Here is a 25,366-nt window from a genome sequence, read left to right as displayed (position 1 = left end):
ACTTCCCTGGGCCATACTGAAAGAAGAATGGTCTTGAGCCACACATAAAATACGCTAACACCAATAATAGCTGATATGCAAAAAACAAAAACAAAAACAAAACGCAACAACAAAAATCATATTTCTTTTTTCTTTTTTTAGATGGGGTTTCACTCTTGTTGCCCAGGCTGGAGTGCAATGGTGCAATCTTGGCTCACCGCAACCTACATCTCCCAGGTTCAAGTGATTGTCCTGCCTCAGCCTTCCCGAGTAGCTGGGATTACAGGCATGCACCACTAAGCCTGGCTAATTTTGTATTTTTAGTAGAGACGGGGTTTCTCCACGTTGGTCAGGCTGGTCTCGAACTCCTGACCTTAGGTGATCCGCCTGCTTCGGCCTCTCAAAGTGCTGGGATTACAGGTGTAAGCCACTGAGCCCAGCCAAAAACTTCATAATATTTTAAGAAAGTTTACAAATTTTTGATGGGCCACATTCAAAGCCATCCTGAGCCACACATGGCTCATGGGCTGTGGGTTGGACGAGCTTGGTCTAGACCATGTGCTTGTGCCTGAGCACACACATTATCTAGAGGCTGTGGAGTGTTTACAAGAGCAGCCCTTCAATACTGGCTCCGTCATTTACACGCTGTGTGGCCTTGAATGCCATGCTTCATTTCTCTGGGCTTCAATTTTCTCATGTAAAGAGTATGAGCATCAATCTGCTTTGTCAACATGTGTCATGGGAGAAATATCTGCCTATGCCCCCCAAACACAGGTTTTGAAAGGGATAGAAAACATCGTTTTACAAGATGGATTATGCTTTAAGGGTATTGGGAAATGGACAGAGGATGTGATGTGGTGATAATAGGGGAAGAAAACTAGGACAGGTAGTAGGTGAGTGAGACTGATGTGGAGTCCAGCAAGACTTGCTGGTTAAGCTTCATGCTGTTTGAAAGGGCCTCCTTTCCTATTGGGCAAGTGGCACTTCTATGCTTATTGGTAATTTTTGTTGTTGTTTTTGTTTTGTTTGTTTGTTTGTTTTTTTGAGACAGAGTTTCACTTGTGTTGCCCAGACTAGAGTACAATGGCACGATCTCGGCTCACTGAAATCTCCGCCTTCTGGGTTCAAGCAATTCTCCTGCCTCAGCCTCGCAATTAGCTGGGATTACAGGCACCCGCCACCACACCCAGCTCATTTTTTTGTATTTTTAATAGAGACAGGATTTCACCATGTTGGCCAGGCTGGTCTCGAACTCCTTACCTCGTGATCCACCCACCTTGGCCTCCCAAAGTGCTGGGATTACAGGTGTGAGCCACCGCACCTGGCCTTATCATTAAATATTTTTAATATCACCCCAGAGGTGGGAGATTAGCACACCACTGCAACTTTTGGATCTGGGCCCAGGCCCTTTATCGAATTCCACATAGTAAATATGAACACTTAAATCCCACATTCCTAATGAGATGTATTTCACTATAGAATGTTCAGGCAGGAAAAAAAAAGGGTGACCCTATAAGACACAGGTGACAGAACACACTGGAGAGATTATGTTTTCCTGAGGCTGTGATTCTACACTGCTAGCTGAGCTGTCCACTTCCCATGACCCTCATCCCCAGAGCATGAAGGGCTGAGCTTCCACCCCTATCCTGGGCATTTGATGAAAGCACCATGTTTACCGAAACATGTGCTGCTTGGAAGAAGTTGAGAGGATAACCCTGGCTCCAGTTCAGAAAAAAGTTTTGCAGGGAATGAAAAAAAAAAAAAAAAAAAAAAAAATCTTCATTTGCTGTATGGCTCCTGGAATTGGGGGGAAAGGAATGCAATTTAAGGCAGAGAAAGGAATATTTATTGGGAACCTACTGTGTGCTGGGAGCTTTGCTTATTTGCCTGTTAAATCCTTGCCAAAGCTCTTGGAGGATATTTTAAGATAAAACGCCACTTTATCGTTGAAGATCTTGAGATTATTGAAGTTAAGAAATTTATCCAAAGCCACACAGCTTGGAAAGGGCAGACATGGGATTTGGACCCTCTTAGCTTTTAACAGCAGCACACCAGTCAGGAAGAGGATCTAGTCCCTGCATAATCCTGCATATGCAGGTGAGCTTTGCTTACAGCGCCTCCTTAGTGATGAACCTGGTAGCCCCCTATGGCACGTGGGTCTTCTGTCTGCCAAGGACAGATATGAAACAGGTTCCAATTCCATTTAATTATCTCAACACCAGGAAGTGGGCATTGTTACTATTATTCTTAATTTAGGGATGGGGGAAATTGAGGCTTAATGAAATAATGTGCCTCCAGTCACACAGTTGACCAAAGGCAAGCTGGGTCTCTGAGTCCAGAGCTAGCCTCTTAAACACCAAGTCATTGTATCCCAAAATTGTTGGATCATATGAACCACCTGGAAATACTGGTAAAAATGCACTTTTCTGATCCCCTTCTCTGGGAAAAATGGTGGGTCTTGGTGTAGTCCCTTGTGATTCTTGTAAATAGGAAAGGCTTCACTAAGCTCCTGGCCATAAGAGTTGAGTAGCAAAAATGCTATGCTTTGTATCAGATGCTCTCAGCCTCTGTCTGATATTTGCACTAGCCTTAATTTACAGAAGAGGCCACAGAAACCAGGGAGAAGAATGGTCAAGGGTGATACAGCAGGAAATGGCAGAACAGTATCAGAAACTCATAGGAGCAGAAGGTATAATTGCAGTTGTCAGAAACTAGGTGAACGGAAAAATGGGGAGGCAAGGACTAAAGGGTACAAGGTTTTGGGAACAAAGTTTTATTATGCAAGATAAATAAGTTCTGGAGATCTATTTTACAGTATAGTCTCCACAGCTAACAATACTGTATTGTAGACTCAAATTTCACTAAGATATGTTAAGTGTTTCATTTTTGTTTTTTGAGACAGGATCTTACAGTGTCACTCAGGCTGGAATGCAGTGGTGCCATCACGGCTCACTGCAGCCTTAAACTCCTGGGCTCTAGTGAGCCTCTCAAGTAGCTGTGACTACTGCTACACAACACCATGTTCAGTTAACTTTTTTTTTTTTGTAGAGATGTGATATCACTATAATCCTCAGACTAGTCTTGAACTCCTGGCCTCAAGAGATCCTCCCATCTTGGCATACCAAAATGCACAAAAAAACTAAATAAACAAAGAGGGTAGGAGAAAGCTATGGAAGGTAATGGATCTATCTATGGCCTTGATGGTGGTGATGATTTCACTCGTATATACTTATCTCCAAACTAATCGAGTTGTGTACATTAAATATGAACAGCTTTTTTTATGTCAATTATACTTTAATAAAGTGGTTTGAAAAAAGAAATTTAGCTTTCTGATTCCAGCCCCTATGGTACGCCCAACATTGGTCTTGATTCCTGCCAAAGATGTCCGAAAACCTTGGAAACATGGAGCCACACAAAAGAAAAGAGATTTTTTTCTGCAACCAGTTCAGGAGTTAGACTGCCAGGGAAATTCACCCCTTGACTCCTCTAATCCAGGTCCAAATGCTGTCCTCAGTGCACTTCCAAGATCTTGCCAATGGTCCCGCAAAGAAGGCAGCAAACTGCTATGTTTCCAAGTGACAAATTAAGGATTTTGCTAAGAGCTTGAATATTGCAGAATATTGCTTCATAGAGAGGCTTGCGAATAGCCTTGAAAAATCAGAAGCTAATGCCTCCTTTTAATTAATACTGTCTCCACTAACAGCCTCTTTTGCTTTTTCTTATTTCAATGAGATCATCATCTGTTATAAAGCACACAGACCTGAGAGTGCACAAACACAACTTCCAGGCCTGGTTCTGCCACTAATTCTCTACAGGACCTTGGCATTGGTGCTCCTGTACAGGGTTGGATGCCATGTCTCCAAGCCTTCAGACAGAATATAGTGCAGACAAACAGGCTGAGGGTTGAAGGACTGGCTTATTCATGTATTAGTGATACAACTTTAGGCACTTTACTTAACCACTGTGAGCCTCAGGTATCCCATCTACTAAAGGGGAGAGTTTAGCCAGGTGCAGTGGCTCACACCTATAATTACAACACTTTGGGAGGCTGAGGTGGGAGGATCACTTGAGGCCAGGAGTTCAAGACCAGCCTGGCCAACATGGTGAAACCTTGTCTCTACTAAAGATACATAAATTAGCTGGGCATGATGGCACACGTATGTAATCCCAGCTATTCTGGAGGCTGAGGCAGGAGAATCAGTTCAGCCCAGGAGGCACAGGTTGCAGTGAGCCAAGATCGTGCCACTGCATTCCAGCCTGGGCGACAGAGCAAGACTCTGTCCCATACAAACAAACAAACAAACAAGAGGAGAGTTTGTACAAATTGTTCTCCAAGGTTTTTCCAGCTATAAAGTTTGTGGTTCTTCAGTAACTGAATGAAAGAAATTGACAAGAGAATAGAAGGACGTATTATAGTTCTCAGAGGCTGCAATATGAAACAGGAGAGTGCTAGGAGCCTGGAAGGCATGACTGCTAAGTGAACTTTGGTGTTAAACCCAGATGCTATCACTTCTTTAGCTGTTTGACTGCTAGGCTAGTTAGCCTAATCTCTCTGTGCTTCAGTGTCCCACAGATATTTCTGTGCCTTTGCTTCTCAGCGTCTTAGGATGTGCTGAGATAAGATAGCATGTCTTATCGTAAGACGCATCATAAGATAGCATGTCTCTGTCCAGTCCTTTGAGATAGCAATGGGACTTAATTTGACTAGAAATAGAAGCAGAATTTCACTGCTAGGAGAAAGTTATGATAGCCAAGTTTGTTTCTCACTATGAAAGCATTAATGGAAGCACAGAAAGGTGATTCTTCTGTCAGTCTAGATTTCCAAACACCAGAACGGCCAGGGCCCCTGCCATCCAGGGAGAGGCATGTGGTATGACCAACACATAAAAACTTTCACATTCAAGCCACTGAAGTTTGAAATTGTTTGTTCCCAAGACACAAACTAATGCATTCTGACTGATACATTCATTTCCTTTTATTCATAAAGCCAAGTTGTTAATGGCTCCTTTGCAATAGGTGTGAAAAGATCAAATGGAAAAACACATAAAGTATTCAGTATAAGACCAGACACATAAAAAATGTGCACACCATTAAAAGGGGGGAGGAGGGAAAGAGGTGGAAGGGAGGGGAAAGAAGGTTTCAGAAGCAGCATGTTTAATTAATCATCTCTTAGGAAGGCACTAGAAAAATCATAGGCCAGAACAGCTTTGGAGACCACTTAATAAGAACTGACTCAGTATCCTCAGTGGGGGAAAGAGTGAATGCTACTAACAAAGACCAGCTTTCCTTGAATCCTTATAGAAAGCCCTTCTGTCTTGCCAGGCGTGGGTTGTCGGTACTGAATCCCCAAATCCCACATCTTACCCCAAACTGTCCTCTTATGCTATACAATATGCACATCTGATAAGCAGACAAGATTGAAAAGTCCCTTTCTAATAAATCTTTCATGAGCTCCTCCAGCTCTTTGCAGGTCATTCTTGAGGGCCTATGGGCAAATGCCTGTGGCCAGCAGACCTATCTTATTTATGATGAGGCCTTTGCAAGATCTACCACTGTAATTTGCTCAGTCCCCATTTCCAAGCAACTTCTCCTTCCTGCCATTTCTGAGACACCAGGTTCAATAATAGTTCTTGACTGATGTTTATCTAAATCTCTGCAATCTATAACTAAAGTTGACCTTTCTTCCTTATAGGAATGAAGTAGAATGAATGAGGGTAAGGGGGCAGGGAGAGAGTAAAAAACAAACAAATAAACATCAAATACCACCAACCTTTGGTGAGTTTATCTCACTTGAACAGTCTGTCAATTCCCACACTGATCAAGAACAAAGGAAAGGGGATTCTGACAGTGACCCTATATGGATCACTAAGACCAACATTGTGCACTGGAAGGGATAAGAAACAACAAAGCTTGACATCGCTTACTGGACCTGGGAGCAATTTGGAAGCAAAATCATTGGCTCTTCCCATTTCCACAGAACTTGACATTTTACCAAAGGCTTCATTCATGTCAATTTCAACCTAATTCCTATCCAGTGGTCTCTCTCATCTCCATCCAGTCTCTCAAAACAAGCCCCATTCCCTTCCTAGGAATAAACTGTATTTTGACTTTTGTATGAACTCCGTGTACTTCTTTCTTGATCTTTTCACGTCTCCTTCAGTCTTTCCATCTTGCACACATTTCCCACTTCCCCACCTTCTGTTGTCTGTCTCTGTAACTCTTTAACTCTGTTCACTGCTCTACATCTCTTCTTAATTCTTTCTTTGCTTGCTGTTCCCTCCTGCTGTGACACAGGCTGTTCTTTAGCGTCTCCTCTGTTTTTGCCTCTCTCTCCCTGCCTCTGCTCTGTCTGTCTGAGTCTCCTTGTCACTCTTGCCCTATCTTAAGCTTTCCATGTGAGTCCCTTAATGTGCACCATGCTTAATCTTTGCACACAGTGCGAACCCTCGGACTAGTCAGGAAATATCACCACATGCTCACACCCTCAGGAACAGGCTGTAGCCTACATGCAGTGACCTGAAGAGGTAGCTCCCCATGGAGTGGTCCTTGCCTAAGATCCCTCCTTAGTTATCAATTTGGTCTCCCCCTGTGACACCTGGGTCCTCACTCTACACTGAGAATAGGGATAGAACACATAGCCCTCCTCACCACATGCTGATATAGGATATAAAGTAGTTGCATACATCCTTTATTGCAGAACAAGAAACCAGGGAGCACTGGTTTGGGAGTCCGAAACTAACTTTCAGCATGAGAGGAGTTCCAGTCACTGTGAATACTGAGCCAGTTATATCCTTTCCTGAGCTTCTGTTTCTCCATCTGTACAAGTAAGGTCTGAAATAGTTAATCTTTAAGTTCTCGTCTAGGTCAGAGACATTACATTTTTAAGCGCTTTGTAAAGCAGAAATCCGGGTTGCTCTTTCAGAGATTCAAGAGAGGAAATGGAAAACACAGACCTCTCTTGTATCAGCAGTTGTTAGGTGGGGTGATCTAGGCAGGGGCAGGGAGGAGAACAAAGCAGAACTGTAGCTGTCACACAGGAGACACTAGCTGGTAGAGAGTTTGATATCCTCGGCCAGCCAATTGTCAGGAAATGAGGCATATGGTGAGACGGCTGGTGGCAGTACTTGCTGGCTACTCTCTAGGGCTGGACCAGAGATTACTTAGAGGAGGGAGGAAAGGAAGTAGTAGGAGGAGAGAAATGACAACTGCATTTGATGCTGAAATACTTGCAGGCTTTCAGTAACATGAAGGATAAAGGAGCTCCATTCTCCCCACTGCCTGGAGCTCAGGAAGGGAGACTTGAAAAAGATAAATTTAGGGCTGAGCGCGGTGGCTCATGCCTGTAATCCCAGCACTTTGGGAGGCCGAGGTGGGTGGATCACGAGGTCAGGAGTTTGAGACCCATCTGACCAACATAGTGAAACCCTTTCTCTATTAAAAATACAAAAAATTAGCCAGGTGTGGTGTGTGCCTGTAATCCCAGCTACTTGGGAGGCTGAGGCAGGAGAATCGTGTGAACCTGGGAGGCGGAGGTTGCAGTGAGCTGAGATCACGCCACTGCACTCCAGCCCAGGCAACAGTGTGAGGCTCCATTTCAAAAGGAAAGAAAAGGAAAAGATAAATTTAGACTCATCAGAAGTGGCTTGCCTTTCCACAGTGGGGAGGCAACTGACTTAGCATGGTTCCAAGAGGTTACATGGTCGGGAGATGGAAATAATTGCAAAGAAAGTTTAGCTGAAGCCAAGGATGACAGAGCTTAAATGGAATGGATTGCTCTAATATAATGGTGGTAGTCTTGGGAGTTTTCTAAATCTTGAGGCTGTCATCAAAAGAGAAAATCCTGGTCTGTTCACTCTACTCCTCTCCATGGGCAAATCAGGGCACTTAGGCTCTGGCTGTTCAGAGGCAATCCAGGGTTGAGAAGTTGGAAACAATAAGCAGAGTGTTTGAGGCAGAACAACGACTTTTAATGGGCCTAAAGTTGTGTCTGGGACTGGGACTGGACACCCGTAGGCCAGGCTTTAAGATGCCATGCTCTTTTCTTTTCTTTTCTTTTGAGACAGAGTCTCGCTCTGTCATCCAGGCTGGAGTGCAGTGGAGCTATCTCGGCTCACTGCAAGTTCCGCCTCCCGGGTTCACGCCATTCCCCTCCCTCAGCCTCCCGAGTAGCTGGGACTACAGGCGCCCACCACCACGCCTGGCTAATTTTTTGTATTTTTAGGAGAGACGGGGTTTCACTGTGTAAGCCAGGATAGTCTTGATCTTCTAACCTCGTGATCCGCCCGCCTCAGCCTCCCAAAGTGCTGGGATTACAGGCCTGAGCCACCACCCCCAGCGGTGCCATGCTCTTTCTTACTGACGAGTCTGTTGGCGGTGGGAAGATAAACACCCCAGGCAGTCAGGAGGTCTGAGAACATGGGCTGGTCCCACAATGACTTGCTTTGTGAACAAGTCCTTTCCCTGCATGTGAAATGAGATCCCAGGATTTAATGAAGTTTGTTCAGGATCTAGCCTCTTACTACACATGTGGATCCTTCTTTTGGACCAAGCTATTCTTCACACAAGAGAATGGTACATTGACTCAATTATCAAATGCCAGTTACTCTGAGAGCTGCTGTGAGAAATGAAACTCCATAAAACATGCAATGTACCTATGGAAATGGCTAGCTTCTGTTAAAAGCACCCCGTTTTAAAGATGAAGCGTAGAATTATGCTTGTCGTGGATGGGGCTGGGATTTGAAGTCAGGTTCATTTGCAAGTCTGTTTTCTTGACTCCCACTGTTGCTTTTCCATATGTCTGGGCCTTTGCAGGCTCCTTCCTGGACAGGAAAATGCCCTTTAACTCTTATCTCTCCCAAGAGGCACTATTCTTTGCTATCACTTCAAACCTCAGTTCACAAGCCTTGTCTTTTGAGAAGCCCTTTATCTTTCCTTCTAATTCCTTTCAGTAGGCTTCCCATGGGAACTCTTTGGAAACCATTGTCTTTCCTTGGAACACTGCTTTGCAAATTAAATTTTTCTATTTTTTTAAAACTTGTGCGTGTCATCTTGCAAGCTTTTAAATTTCTTCCTCAAAGAGAAGGAATAATTCCTTATTTTTTTCTTTTGTATTCCAAGCAGCATTATTCTATCCATGATGTTGCTCAAGACATACTTTCATAGACCATTAAAATTATAGAAAACTAGTATCATAGAATCTCAGCATTGAACCACAGTTCATCCAGACTATCCTTAAATTTCCCTCAGAGCTTTTTCTGATTTTTGTTGTTCTTTATTTTTTTATTTTTTCTAAATAGACAAGTGTTCACTCGGTTGCCCAGACTGGATTTCAGTGGCATGATCATAGCTCACTGTGACCTTGAGTGGCCAGGCTCAAGTGATGGTCCTGCCTCAGCCTCACGAGTAGCTGGGACTACAGGCATGTACCACCATGTTCAAATAACTGTTTTATTTTTTTTTTTTATTTTATTTTGAGATGGAGTCTTGCTCTGTCGCCCAGGCTGGAGTGCAGTGGCGCGATCTCGGCTCACTGCAAGCTCTGCCTCCCGGGTTTATGCTATTCTCCTGCCTCAGCCTCCCAAGTAGCTGGGACTACAAGTGCCTGCTACCACACCTGGCTAATTTTTTTGTATCTTTAGTAGAGATGGGGTTTCACCGTGTTAGCCAGGATAGTCTCAATCTCCTGACCTCGTGGTCTGCCCGCCTCGGCCTTCCAAAGTGCTGGGATTACAGGTGTGAGCCACCACGCCAGGCCCAGTTTTAATTTCTTTTTCTTTTCTTTTCTTTTTTTTTTTTTTAAAGCAGAGATGGAGTCTTGCAAAGTTACCCAGGCTGGTCTCAAACTCCTGGGCTCAAGTGATCCTCCCACCTAGGCCTCCCACAGTGTTGGAATTACAGGTGTGAGCCACCATCCCTGGCTCAGAGCTTTTCCAGTAAAGTAGCATTCAGCCTCTGATTGAGTATCTGAGTCGTGGGTCCACCTGCCAATGATACCTAAAGTGTCAGAGGGGCTATTTCTCTCTCATTTTCCATCTTATGCCCAATAACCAGCATGGTACATGGGAAAGAGGAGGTTCTGAAAGAGTATATGATGATTACAAGGATGAACAGTTTTAGTGAATTCACATCTCCATTCTCATTCTCTAAAATGGGAGTAAGAGGGTATGCTGAATTGAAATACAAGAGCAAGGTTTTAGAGTCAGCTGAAGTTACATCTGATTCCTGACTCTACCTCTTACTAGATGATGAACTTGAGAAAGTCACTCAACCTCTCTGGATTAATTTCTCAGTTGTAAAATGGAGGTCATAGTGCCTCCAATGATTCCAATAATGAAGCTAAAATGAAATTATCTTGGCTCTCCTCTTTCCTTGAAGGGAGTCTTTGGAAATCTACTTTAGATTTCTGTTTCTCTTCTGTATAAAAAGGATGATAATAACCCCTGCCTCACAGGATCATTGTGAGGATTACATAACTTAATAGATAAAAAGTACTTAGAAAACCCTTTTGCGTATGCTGAATCAATGTTAGTGGACATTATTATTGTTAGCAGTAGTAGTTACTAGTAAAGAGCTTGATACAGAATAATTATTAATAAATGGTAACCATTATTACCACTCATAATACAATTATCACTACTATTAGTAAGATGATGGAATGGAAACAATGACTATCATGGTGACTTATTACTAGTTCTGACTTTTATTGATATGACCTCAAATGATTAGGAGAACCTTGCTTTGTGATAATATCTTATTCTTTTTTTACGCAAACATGGCTAAAAGTATGTGTGTGTGCATGTGTGTGTGTGTGTGTGTGTGTGTGCATTTAGATAATCCTTTTCTATACATGCAACAAATCTCACTCTACTACCTTATGGTTCTTCAAGCTTTGAGGCATGAATAAGTCACCACTTAAGGTTTATCTTCTTTAGGCAGAACAGTTCCAGTTTCTTCAACTGTCCAAGGAAACCCTTTACCAACATCTTGCATGTTTAATCCTCACATAATCTGGCCAACCTAGCCATCACTCACTTATTGAGTGAAAAAAGCAATTTCTAAACAGCTTTACTGGGATTTAGGGTGTGTGTGTGTGTGTGTGTATGTGTGTGTGTGTAGGCAGATAGGAAAAAACAGAGCAAGAAAGAGAGAAGTAGAAATTTTAAGAGCATTCAGGAAAATGTTAATTCTAGGTATATCTGGGTGATGGGATTTTTATTTCCTACTACATTAAATGTCTTTATTTTTGAACTGCCTGAACAGCATACATAAAATACTTATTTTTCAGTAGACTGAAAGATTAATTAATGTTTTTCAAAATGCCATTAACTGTACTTATAGGATAATTAAAGATTGAATTTAAAATATGTGGATAGAGCTAGGAAAATGGTATAGTGGGACAAATATATGCCAGGACCATGAAAAAGAAACCGTATGGAATAAATTTAGCTGACTTTCAACACTCCTTAAGAGGGTACCTGTGAGCTTAAAGTGATGTTGGCCTGAATAACAGGTTTCTACCCCATTGTGCCCATGGCTTCCTCCCTGTGCCCAGGTTGCTTGTCAGTGACTCAGACCAGCAATATGCAAATATCTACAGCATACCTAAAGGTCATCTGGAAGACTTGGCCTTGGTTCACATGCTGGGTCCGGTTGTTGTAACCATGTAGCATTTCTCCAAAGAGGGTATCATTGAATTTGGAGTCAGGTTTGAGGCACTTGGGGCCCTCGCAGACATCTGAGATCATTAAGCAGGATTTTCCATCAGGAGCCAGTTTGTACTCCTCCACGCAACTGTATGATAAAACAGAGCTGAGAATTAGCTTCACACCCTGAATGCCCCCATTGGGGGTGACCTATAACCAAGGCCTCCTTTCCCTGCAAAACAGGTCAGAGTTTAGGAAGGAGACAGCTATTCTGCCTGGAATCTATCTAGGGCACAGATGTCTAGAGAGAAGCACATTAATACTGCAAATTGGTAAATTCAAGGAAAGTCATTTGTGACATTTTAGAGGAGTCAAGGGGACACCAGCATGCACATCCACACACAAAGCAAATTTAAAAACTGTTTCCCATGAACACACAGACTTTAAAAAGCATGACAGACCAATTCACAGGGAATTATCAACTAGTGTCTCAAACCAGAATCTATTCCCAGTGCATCTGTCAACGAAGCTTGAAGACTGTAGCAAATACAAGGTTTTTATCATCCTGGTAGCTCAGAGGTGAAACTTTCCAGGACCATGGACAGCACAAGGCTTCTGTTCACTTAGGGATTTTAGCAGCCTCCGTTAGTCTAACCACCCATTTCTGATAGCCAGAAAAGCCCTTGACCAGCCTTTGAGACAGCGATGGTCTCATCTATGGGCAAAACAGGCATCTGAATATTTGCAACTTGAAGATTTGCAGGGACAAAGAAATCTCAGAGAGGCGTGAGCTGGAGTGGATGGGGGTGGTTGGGGCAAGAAATCAGAGATCTCAGCCCCTAAAAAATCATTCCAGAAACTCGAATTCTATGAGTGTCTACCTTTTCAAAGTTCAGTGCTACACACTAGGGGTATGGTGCACATAAATAAGTAAAGACAGACAAGAAAATCGTCTGTGAGATTGGACAGACCTGTACAAATTTCATTTTTCTCCTTGTGACCTATGTGAACATGAGTGAGTCATTTAATGTCTATGATCCCCAGTTTCCTCATGTGTAAAATACAGTAGACACTCCTACCTTTCTTAATTCAGTAGGATGCTATAAGGTCACATGATATATTGGCCACAAAAAAACCCCAGGAATTGCAATGTACTTAACACAATAATCATAACAGTGGTAGTAATGGTGGTATTTCTATTTGTTGAGCATGCACTATTCACTGAACACTTTATGTATTTATTATATAACCATGAAGAAAGAGTAATATCATCATTTCTGCTTTACACATAAGCAAAATAAGGAGCCAAGATGTAAAGCGTGTCATACTATAAGTAGCAAAGTTGATATTCAAATTCAGTTCTGTTAGAAAAAGGGACATTTGTCTATTTTTGTCTCCTCCAAATCTAGTGCCTTCTATGTGCACAAAATGACCCTGGTTGGGTTATACCAGTTTGAGAAAGTATACAGCAGGCAATCGCTTATTTGCCTTTCTTTCAAAGGGTGTAGCAAAGATTCATTGATTCTAACTGCAAAGGGTCTCAGGAACTCAGATGGGAGAAGGAAGAGGCTCTGTATGGTGGTTTGGAAAGAAAATGTACACAGGTTGTGGGAAGCAGTAGCTGATGCTACAGATATAGAGTTGAACTGGAGGCAGAAAGAAGACAAGCATAGCTGAAAACTTGACCCAAGATTACTCTAGTGAAAAGGCAGGAAGTCTCATGCATGAAGCAAACCGTCACTGTTTCTCCGCTTTCCCCAATCCCTGGTGTACTGCACTGATGCACTGATTGTCTTTCTAACGTTCACATGTTCCTTTCCATAGTGCAGTGGGGAAATCTCTTGGAAAAGGGCCCTGTCTCGGAGCCTTGGTAAAGTATATCCCCTTCTTTTTGCATCTGCTAAATATTACTAAGTCCCTTTTAATACAGTTGCAGTGCAGATGAAATGAGTGTATATGGAAGTGAATCGTACATGATGAGTGCTTGATAAAGTCTAGTTCCATCCATTTATTCAGAAAATATGGAGAAATGTTTTCCTGGATATACGGGCTAGAGTTCTCTCTCTCTCTCTCTCTCTCTCTCTCTCTCCTCCCCCCCCCATCTACACACACCCACAGGCCTGTGTAACTGTGAATAAATATATTATTGTTGAAGTTGAGTAAACATTATCAAAGTCTGGCTGGGCGCAGTGGCTCACGCCTGTAATCCCAACACTTTAGGAGGGTGAGGCAGGTGGATCATGAGGTCAGGCGTTCGAACCAGCCTGACCAACATAGTGAAACCCTGTCTCTACTAAAAATAAAAAATAATAAAAATTAGCCAGGCATGGTGGCAGGTGCCTGTAATCCCAGCTACTCAGGAGGCGGAGGCAGGAGAATCACTTGAACCTGGGAAGTGGAGGTTGTAGTGAGCCGGGATCATGCCACTGCACTCCAGTTCAGGCAACAGTGTGAGACTCCATCTCAAAAACAAAACAAAACAAAACAAAACATTATCAAAGTCTATAGAGTAAAATATGGAACTTCTTCATTTCCCACTCCTCACTTCCTGTCCCAGAAGTCACCATTGTTAATTGTTATGTGCTCTTCCGGGAGTTTTTCGATCATTTAAATACATATTGTGCGTGTATGTTTTTGTGTGTGTGTGTCTGTGTGTGTATACATACACATTTCTTTGAATTTGCAGACTAAATTGGGGGGATTTATATACACACACATATGCACATACACATTTCATAATAAACTCATAAACCGAATTACACTATATATTGTTGTGAGACACGCATTTGCACCTGATGCTATTTCTTGGAGATCTTTTCAAAATACTAACATATAGATCTATCTTTTTTAATGGTTATTTGGCATTGCACAGTATAAATGTACCATAATGCTTTTAACTAATTTTTATTGATGGGCACTTTGGCAGTTTATAGCTGTTTGTTATTACGAACAGTGTCATAATGAAGATCTTTGCATATATATCATTGCGCCCAACTATGTGTTTCTGTAAAAGAGATACTCAGAAAAGAAATTGCTTGGTCAATGTTTTATGAATTTAAAAATTTTGATAGATCTACTAAATAGTCACCTGTAGAGTCTCTACCATTTACAGTCCTATAATTGATGAATGGGAGATCCCATTTTTCTACATCTTTCATGTTCATTACTGCCAATCTAGGATAGGAAAAATAACTCATTTTTGTTTGGATTTGCATTTACCTTGTTACTGATTAAGTTCAGCACCTTTCTTTTCACATTATGGTCACTTGCATTTCTCCTTCTATAGATTATCCATTAATGTACATTGACTATTTTTCTATTGTGATATTTGCCCTTTTCTTTGTATTGGTTTATATATGCTCTAAATATTTTCTGGGTAGTTATCCTTCACCTTCCATATATATTAACATTTTTTCCAGTCTGTGCTTGTATTTTAATCTTGCTTTTGATATCTTATTACCTCTCTCCCTTGGTCTTTGTGTCTGAAATTTGTGCAATCTTTAGAAACCCACAAGATGATAAATATATTTCTGTATATTATTGTAGTATTGCATAGGTTTAAAAAATCTTTGGTTATTTAATATGTATAGCATTTATTTTTGAATGTAGTGTGAGTGGTTATTTTAACTTAACTGTTTTTTAAAATGGCTGACAATTGTCTGAAATGTGTGACCTTTCAACAACAAACTTGAAATGTTATTTTTTTTACACGTGTAATCCCTACATATGCCATGTATACATGGTTGGTGTTTTTCCTGTTTAATTATCTGTATATTCCTGCAGTAATTCCAAGCTATTTTAATTACTGTAGCTTTATTGTCTGTTTTGGATATAGTAATAAAGTAATACTCCTCCCCTTCATCAACACTAGTTTTCTATTTCCAAAGTCCTGACTGCTCTTCCATGCTTTTCCTTTCAAATGAATTTCAGAATGGGCTTATCAAATTATATGCAAATCCCTAGTGGAATTTTGGGTGGCCATGCTTTGAATTTGTAAACTAAATTGGGGGAAGATTTTAATACTAATTTTATTTACTTTTCTTTTATTTAATAAATATGTTTTGCAAGTTAACTCTGTGCTGGGCACTTCTGATAACTGTGACAAAGACATCTTGCCTTAACAACACCATGTCCTCTTCCTGGACTTACATGTCTAAGCCTGTCTTGCAGTTGGGCTGAAGGGGCCACGTAACTGAATTCTGAACAATGGAATCTGTGCTGACACCATACAAGTCACTACCAGACTTAGCCTTTTCAAAACATCCTGTGATTTTCAAGCTGCCTCTTCCCTTGTTATGGCAAGCTTGGAAACCATGTGTTCGTGATGCATTCTACAGGATGGAGGAAGACTGCCACAATCACAATAGACTTTGCACAAATAAGAAATTAACTTTTGTGCACAAACTTCTGGTTGGGGGAGGAGGCTCACTGGCTACAGGAAGAAAGCTTATTTTATCCTGACTAATACAGCATCTTTATAATTTGGAGTCCTCTAATTCAGAAACATAGTTTGTATCTCTATCAACTGTTCTTTTAAAACATTCAGTGAAGTTTTTGACTATTTGCATAAAGGTTTTGCACGTGTCTTTTGGAGATTATTCATGGGCATTTATGAAAGGCACTATGCTGTAGAGGTTTATCCAAGTATGTTTTGGATCCAGACTAACAGAGTCCAAATCCTGAGTCTGCCACTTACCAGTTGTGTGACTTCAGACAAACTATGTAACCTCTCTGTACTTCCTTTGCTTATGTGTAAAGATCATATGTGCCTTTTAGAGTGAAAAATTACACTGTTGCATTCTTTTAAACTTCAGGAATAGGATCAGTTTTTCATATATGCTTTCTTTTATGTTTTCTACATAGTTATTACTGATTTGAGAAAAGCTGTTACTGATTTTCCTAAGTTGATGTTATATCCTACGAACATAAAGAACTTAAACATTCTAACATGTCTACTAAATTTTTCTAAATGGATAAGCATATAGTTGCTCAGTTTGGGTATTAGGATTACGGAATAAGTTTAAAAAACTATCCTTTTTTGTTTCTTTCTCTGGATCAGTTTATATAGGAAAGATGTTATCCATTACCTGATAATTAGATAAGTCTTGCCTATAAAATCCCCTGGGCTTGATGATTTCTTTTCAGTTGTAGATATTTAGCTCTCATCATTTATTTCCTTATTATCTGCCTATTTAGATTTTCTATATCCTCATGACTCAAACTTCGTAATTTATATTTTCTAACATTATAATGCATTTTATCGAGACTTTCATATGTATTGGTGTAAAGTTCTATGCAGTGTTCTCATTAAATTTCTTTTGTCTTTTATGTTTCTATAGTTAAAGCACTAGCTCATTCGTAATGTGTTTTTGTTTTCTTTGCTCTCTCCTTTGAATAGGCCTTTTGTATTTTGTATTTTATTGGTGAGCTTCCTTTTTTCTTTTCTATTTAATTTATTTCAGCTTTTATTTGTATTAATTCCTTCCTGCTATTTTCTCTGACTTTGTTTTATACTTCTTTTTATGGCTGCTTGAGTTAAATGCCTCATTTGTTTGTTTTCAATCTTTCTTGCTTCTTAATAAATGCCTTGAAGCTTCTGACTGCGGCTTTGCCCACACCCCATAAGTTTGACATGCAGCCCTCATGCTCCTGCTCATTTCTAACGAGGTGAAAATTTGAGTTTGATTTTTTCCATATCTTAGAAGATATTTACAAATATAATTCCAAAGTAGATAATTTGTTTGTTCCTCTTTTTCTAATATTACTGCATTTTTAGACTGACAATGTAGTTTGTATAATTTCTTTTTTTTCTTTTTCTTTTTTTTTTTTTTTTGAGACGGAGTCTCGTTCTGTCGCCCAGGCTGGAGTGCAGTGGCCGGATCTCAGCTCACTGCAAGCTCCGCCTCCCGGGTTTGCGCCATTCTCCTGCCTCAGCCTCCCGAGTAGCTGGGACTACAGGTGCCCGCCACCTCGCCCCGCTAGTTTTTTTGTAGTTTTTTAGTAGAGACGGGGTTTCACCGTGTTAGCCAGGATGGTCTCAATCTCCTGACCTCGTGATCCGCCCGTCTCGGCCTCCCAAAGTGCTGGGATTACAGGCTTGAGCCACCAAGCCCGGCCAGTCTGTATAATTTCTATGTTGGTGAATTTATTGAGATTCTAAGGGAGTCACAAGTTGAGATTTTAGAGCTAACTAAACTTGAGTTCAAATACAGGTTGTGCCATCTACCAGTTATATGACCTTGATCAAGTCTGCTAATTTCCCTAGGCTTTGGTGTCATAATCCATTAAGGAAAATGACAATCCTTATCATGGGGATGTAAAAATTAGAGATAACTTATACAAAGGATGAAACCATATCTCTCATACAGTATTCAAGTAATGCATCAGCTATTATGCTTATTATTGTTATTGTTGTTGTTATTCAGTCTATTAACCCATTTCCATATCCTAGGAAGTATAAATTTATTTCCATTGGTACTCATATCCTAGTTGCTAGCCTCTCCCTAGATCCAGGTTTCTTAAAGTTGACATAGTTGCTATTCTTTGATTCCTTTTTTTTCTGCTTCACAGCACATAATTGATAACTTCTTATATGGCATTCATTGGAAATAAGGTATATATATATAATTTGTCTATATTTATGCCTATGGAATTATATAGAAGTCAAATATATGTATTATTTGTGTGTGTATGTGTGTCTGAGTGTATGTGTGTACATCTCCAAAAGACACGTGCAAAACCTTTATGCACAAAGTCAAAAACTTCACTGAATGTTTTAAAAGAACAGTTGATAGAGATACAAACTATGTTTCTGAATTAGAGGACTCCAAATTATAAAAGTTTGCTTCTTATAACCTGTAATAGGTTGAATAATGGCCTCCTCAAAATGCCCACATCCTAATCCCGAACACCCGAGGTTATCTGACATGGCAAAAGAGACTTCAAAGATGGGATTAAGTAAAGGATTTTGAGTTGGGAAGATTATCCTGGGTTACCTGGGTGGACCCAATGTCATCACACGGTTCCTCATAAGAGGGAGATAAATGTGTTAGTCAGAAGAGGAGATGCAACTTAGAAGCAGAGGAGAACAAGAGGGGAGCAGAGTAAGGGACCATGAGTCAATGAATGCAGATACTCCCTAGCAGTTGGAAAAGGCAAGGAAATAGATCTTCCCCTAAAGCCTCCAGAAGGAATGCAGCCCTGTCACTGTCTTGATTTTAGGAATATTGACCTTGAGAACTGTAAACTAAAGTGTGATATTTTAGGACGCTAACTTTGTGGTGATTCATTACAGAAGCAATAGGAAATGCATGACACTCACAGGGAGGTATTGTTTCCACTTTCAGATAAGAAAATTGAGGTTTAGAGAAGTTGAGTGACTTGTTTATGGAGGTATGTCTATGTCTAGTCAATAGCAGTGCTGGGAATCAAACCTAGGAGCTCAAGAGGTGTGTGTGAATGTGAGTGTGTGTGTACAACTTTAAGCATATCACAACTGTGGATTTACAGTGATTTTTCTTTTCCCTGTGGGTGGGAAAAGATTGTGGTTTGCAGGAGAGATTCAGGGGAAAAAAAAATATCCCATCCTTGTAAAGGCAAATGATCCCCTGAGTTTTGAAACAGGAGCAGCTCTCCCCGCTCCCCCTCCGAGCCACCTAAGGGCATAGGAAGGTTTATGCTAAGGTCTATTTAGTTGTTGGTTTCTTTTTTTAATTTTATTTTTGTACTATGACACATAATTATATAGCTTCTTTAGAACATTCTGTCATCTGGGAGATTTTCCTATAGAAATTCTAAAGAGTGTAGGCTCACAGGAAACCAGCCAAGATCTACATGAAACTCTATTTATACATGTGTCAAAATGAAAAATATAAAATGAGTGCAGAGATACAAACTGGGCATTTTAGCTGAAGGCAATGGATGTGTTACCCTTAACACACCCATCACATTATAGAGAATAGCAAACCTAGATGGGATTTTAGAGAGTGCACCATAAAACCTTCTATGTGCTTAGCTCAGAGCATGTTTTATTTAATCCTCATAGCAACATTGTGAGATGGGTACTTTCATTCCAACATTGCCGCAGAGAATCCTGAGGCCTAGGACATCTAAGTGCACTAATCAAGGTCACATGAGCATTTTGGAAAAGCCAGAACCTTGACTTGGATTTTCTTACTCCAAATCCTGTGCTCCTTCCAGTTCATTACAAATGACCTCCTCCTATCTGTTTGTTGTTCAAAGGAGAAAATTGAGACCGACAGACAAATGGTATTGTGTACAAACTCTCAAAGCAAAGTATTTCTTTTTCTCATGTATTTTATCCTTTATTTATTAATTTATTCTTCAATGGTTTATGGAATCAACAGAATTACCAAAATGCATATCCTAGAAACTTTTTTAAAATAAGAAAGGGAATCAAATCCTTAAAAATATTAAGAATAGGCTGCCGGGCGTGGTGGTTCACGCCTGTAATTCCAGCACTTTGGGAGGTGGAGGCAGGCAGATCATGAGGTCAGGAGATCGAGACCATCCTGGCTAACACAGTGAAACCCCATCTCTACTAAAAATACAAAAAATTAGCCAGGCGTGGTGGTGGGCATTTGTAGTCCCAGCTACTTGGGAGGCTGAGGCAGGAGAATGATGTGAACCTGGGAGGCAGAGCTTGCAGTGAGGCGGACATTGCGCTGCTGCACTCCAGCCTGGGCAACAGAGCGAGACTCTGCCTCAAAAAAAAAAAAAAAGAAAAGAAAAGAAAAGAAAAGAAAAAGAAAAAGAAAAAGAACAAAAAATAAGACTAGGCCAAGCGCGATGGCTCATGCTTATAATACCAGAACTTTGGGAGGCCAAGACTGGCGGATCACCTGAGGTCAGGAGTTTGAGACCAGCCTGTCAACATGGCGAAACCCCATCTCTACTAAAAATAGAATAAATTAGCTGGATATGGTGGTGGGCGCCTGTAATCCCAGCTGCCTGAAAGGCTGAGGCAGGAGAATTGTTTGTACCTGGGAGGAGGTTGCAGCGAACTGAGATTGCGCCATTGCCCTCCAGCTTGGGTGACAGAGCGAGACTCCGTCTCAAGAGAAAAAAAAAAAAAGAGAGAGAGAGAGAAAAGTAGTTAAGGGTAAGAATAGCTCAAGGAACTGCACAACAGGTAGACTTGGACCAATGTTAGGAATAAATCTAAGTATCCTATTACTAAGGCAAGAAAGAAACAGGTTCCTTCCCAGTTTTCCTAATGCAGAAACCTGTGAAAACTTCATCCTGGGATCATTAGGGCTAGAACCAGCACCTAAGGAACTCAACTGCATTAACCCTTCTAACTGATATCATGGGAATCTTTTTCACCAATACCCTCAGGATTGTCCCAACATTAGCCAAAACGAAGATCAGAGGAGGTGTTCTCTGAGTGGTCTTTGGTTATAGGTTTTATTCAAGGGAAAATCTACAGTTTCTCGAAAAAGAAAAGAAGGAAGTGAATAGAAAATAGAATTCCATGGAAAACTCTGGATTAATTATATAGTAGATTTTGTATAGTCTAAGACCGCTAACAATGGTAAGAAACACTACCAGCTTGCATAACACTAAGAAAGAAACAAGGAAAAAAAAGACTGCCAAATAAACTCTGTCAAATCATTGAAACTAAGATACCTTCCCACTTCAGAAATGTTAAAATGTGGAAAATATGGGCACTCTAGAATCAATGAAATATGTTTCTCCACTGCATGATTTGGGAGAGACTTGACTATCCCCAGGTACTCTGGGAATCTGTAAGAGGCAGTTAAGGAGTGCAGATTTTTCCACATGGGAAACTCTGAACATTTAGTTTGTTGTTGTTGTTGTTGTTGTTGAATATTTGAATGTCTCATGGAACTAATGTTCCATATAATCCACACTGGAAAATAGATATCCAGACAAATGGATGGATATTACATGTTTCCATCAATTGTCGGTGAATATTTTTTACACCTGAGCTTTTACAAATGTTTAAAAAAAAGAGAAAGCAAAGTTTTAATGTTTGACAAGGACCTGGCATGCAAGTATTCTATGCTAATGATTAGAAGTAAAATTCATGTTCTCCAACCAGAAGTGAAAGGGGTGAGGGCTCAGGCTTTAACCTAAAAGGTGGAAACCACAATAAAACAAGTGCCTGAATGAATCCCCTCACCTCCCACCAACTCTTCCACTTGGTACTGATAATCAAAATGAAGGCCATTGTCTCTGTTCTATCATTCAGTGTTTTCTACTGTTAGACTAGACTTCAGCTTTGACAGCGAAAATAAGTGGCGTCCAGTTACTATGGATATTAAACATGTTTATCTCCTTTCCCTCTTAAAATTACATAAAGAGAATATTAGACAGAGAGGCTACTAAGGACTATTTGAGACTGGATGTGTTATTTGAGCTAATGTGTTTTTAGGGCACTTTCATTTACATTGGAAGCAAGAAGGTTGGGATATCTTAAGCTCCTATCCCAATTTTACCTCCTAACTGGCTGTGAGTGCCCCCACCTTGAGGGCCTGAGTTTCCTCCTCTAAATGATCTGAAAAATGCTTGAAACTTCAAAAATGCTGAAGAAATGGCTCACTATCTCTTACACAGGAATATATGAGAAATAACTCTCTTAGCAAATAATGTCAGAAAAAGGTGTATAACTCCTGAAAACAAAACAAAACAAAACAAAAAACTACAACTTTCCTTTTCTCATACAAGGACAACTGTATAATCCACTAGGGGTATTTTTTCTCTCTCTCTGTTTACTTTGGTTGCCAAGAAGCACACAGTTAAATTTATCTCACGTTGAGTGACTCTTTCATTTTGAGCTTCTGAAACCATTTTCTCTTCCCTCTTTAAAATGACTCTCATCATTCCTATCTTTATATGAATAGCTTTTAAAAAATATATTGGCTTTATGTGAGTAAAATAAGTTCTCTTGGAAGTGTGTTTGGTAGACACTGTAAACACACACACACACAACAGACAAACTTTGTTGCTAGATAAACTTCCCAAGGTCTTCACAGGAGGTGATGCCCTCTCACCTATAAAACTGGTTCTAAGGATTTATTCTACAGGCTTTAGCTTAATATCCAATGACCTTCTCAACCTATCTTGAATTCACCTGCTTCTGTCTACATTTTGGTACTTGTGCTCTGTCACTATCAGTCAGGACCCAGTGAGGCTTAGGCACCTCTTTGCCCCTGCTGGAGAAGAACTCGTACTCAATGATTATTTGCATCTAATAAAAGACCAGGCACAGAGTAGGACACAACAAATCTTAGGTGGATGAATTATTTAATTCAATCATTATGGTTCCAAGTAAGTCTTTGGGCCAAGCAGTGGGAATGGCAATGAGACACACAGGTGCCTAGGACCTAGACCCTGCTCATGAGGAGTTCACAGTATGATAGGAACAGACAGGAATGCAGGTAAATCAACCAAGCTATGGGGTGATCACAGGGAGAGCCATGGGGGCTGTGGGATCCCAGAGAAAGGACGTTTTACTCCGTTTTGGAGAACTTAAACTGATGAGAGGCTGACAATCAGGGCAGCCAGCCAGAGGTCCAGTCTGCAAGAGATGTCAGGATTTCACTGGGATAAATTAGATTTTGAGACAAAATGTAAATATTCCTCTCCCTTGTAAGTAGAAATACAAATAAATAAAAAGACAAGGAAAAAATGTCCTTTCTATATAGGCCCTAACCCCATGCAACATTCAGTCAATATTTAAATATTATCCATTTGAAAGTATGAATATTGCCCAGGCATGGTAGCTCACGCCTGTAATCCCAGCACTCACTTTGGGAGGCCAAGGTGGGCAGATCATGAGGTCAGGAGATCGAGACCATTCTAGCTAACACGGTGAAACCCCATCTCTACTAAAAATACAAACAATTAGCTGGGTGTGGTGGCACACACCTGTAGTCCTAACTACTAGGGAGGCTGAGGCAGGAAAATCACTTGAACCTAGGAGGCAGAGGTTGCAGTGAGCTGAGATTGCACCACTACACTCCAGCCTAGGTGACAGAGCGAGACTCCGTCTCAAAAAAGAAAAAGAAAAGAAAGAAAGGATGGGTGTTATCATCATCCTCTTCCAAGGTAACTGCATATCTCACACCTGACGCCTCTAAGGGCTCAGAGAAGGCTTGCTGAAAAAGTGATGCCTGAATTGAAACTTGTAGGTGAAAGCTAAAGGGCCAGGGACAAATGGGAGTCAGTGGAGGTGCAAAGGAGATGGAGACAGGACACAGAGAGAACAGTGTTGTCAAAACTCCAGAAACTGAAACCAGTAGGCTTAACCTAGGAAGAGGAACCTGGCTGGAAATGCAACTGGAAAAGTCAGACTGGAAACTTCTTTAGCCATGTTAATGGAGGAACTTCACTTAACAATTATTAATTTAACCTACTATGTGCCAGGCACTGTTTTAGGTACTGGAGACAAAATAGTAAACAAGACATCAAATCCAGTAATTACATAATTAAATGATATGGTTGTATACTTATTAGACTAATTATAACTACGGTTTACTGAGTGCTTAACTATGACAGCTCCTGTGCATGTATACTTTCATTTAATCTTCACAATGGTGCTACAATCACTTCTAATTCTACATTAAAGAGCAGAGGCTCAGAGAAATTGAGTGACTTGCCAAAGACCACATGACTAGATGTGGCCAGAGGCCAGCAATGACATCAGATCTGTCTTGACTGAGCCTGGAACCACAATACCTAAGTTTCAATCTCCACAACCTCACTTACCAGATATGTGACCTTGGACAGTTACTGAGCCACTCTGTGCTTTTTTTTAAAACAAAACAAAAAACCATAGAATGGGAATCATAATAGTATATCCCTTGTAGAGTTGTTATGAGAATTGAATGAGCTAATGTACCCAAAGCACTTAGAACAGTCATGGTACCTAGAAAGTCCTTAGTAAATGTTAGCTGCTATTATTAACCTGGTTGCAAACAGATTTATTAAACCTTCTCCTACCCAGAACACTCTTAGGAAGGTCATAGAGCTTTGAGCAAGTTGGGAAGGTCCTCTTGATAATGAGTTTATTTTGTTTTCCTTGCTTAATTCAATAGCATCCCACTTCTCTCTAGACCATCTCTCTCACAAGTACCTGCTAATAGCTTTCATTGTTTACAGTGCTTCTAACAAGTGTGGTAACTTCTCATTTGCATTCCTAATAGACAGTTTCCAAATCCTGTTGAAACTGCAGTTGCTTTTAGGATGCCTGGGTTTTGTTTCTTTTGTCCTGTTTATTACCATTTGGATGGGTTTTAACAGCTCACCACATACTCTCACCCATTGAGTCTTCTTAAGACTTTCACAGTTCTTTTTTTTTTTTTTTTTTAAATTATACTTTAAGTTCTAGGGTACATGTGTACAATGTGTAGGTTTGTTACATATATATACATGTGCCATGTTGGTGTGCTGTACCCATTAACTCATCATTTACATCAGGTATATCTCCTAGGATGCTATCCCTTCCCCCTACTCCCTCCCCACAATAGGACCCAGTGTGTGATGTTCCCCTTCCTGTGTCCAAGTGATCTCATTGTTCAATTTCCACCTATGAGTGAGAACATGCGGTATTTGGTTTTCTGTTCTTGTGATAGTTTGCTGAGAATGATGGTTTCCAGCTGCATCCATGTCCCTATAAAGGACATGAATTCATCCTTTTTTATGGCTGCATAGTATTTCATGGTGTATATGTGCCACATTTTCTTAATCCAGTCTGTCAC

At 40.6% G+C, this 25,366-nt stretch overlaps 1 protein-coding gene across 2 annotated transcripts in view; it reads right to left on the bottom strand.

Annotated features, from left to right (window-relative positions):
- The window catches only part of ASTN2 (astrotactin 2), a 981,001-nt gene that overhangs the window by 353,807 nt on the left and 601,828 nt on the right, over positions 1 to 25,366 (bottom strand). For both annotated transcript variants that reach the window (XM_025359305.1, XM_025359304.1), the window contains one exon: positions 11,581 to 11,769. In XM_025359305.1, coding sequence (XP_025215090.1) covers positions 11,581 to 11,769 — 189 coding nt within the window. The remainder of the gene's footprint in view (positions 1 to 11,580; positions 11,770 to 25,366) is intronic.

The sequence above is a fragment of the Theropithecus gelada genome, chromosome 15 (assembly GCF_003255815.1).
Source record: "Theropithecus gelada isolate Dixy chromosome 15, Tgel_1.0, whole genome shotgun sequence".
Classification (NCBI taxonomy): domain Eukaryota; kingdom Metazoa; phylum Chordata; class Mammalia; order Primates; family Cercopithecidae; genus Theropithecus; species Theropithecus gelada.
The sequence above is the reverse complement of the archived record's forward strand: the minus strand, read 5'-3'. Positions and strand labels throughout refer to the sequence as shown.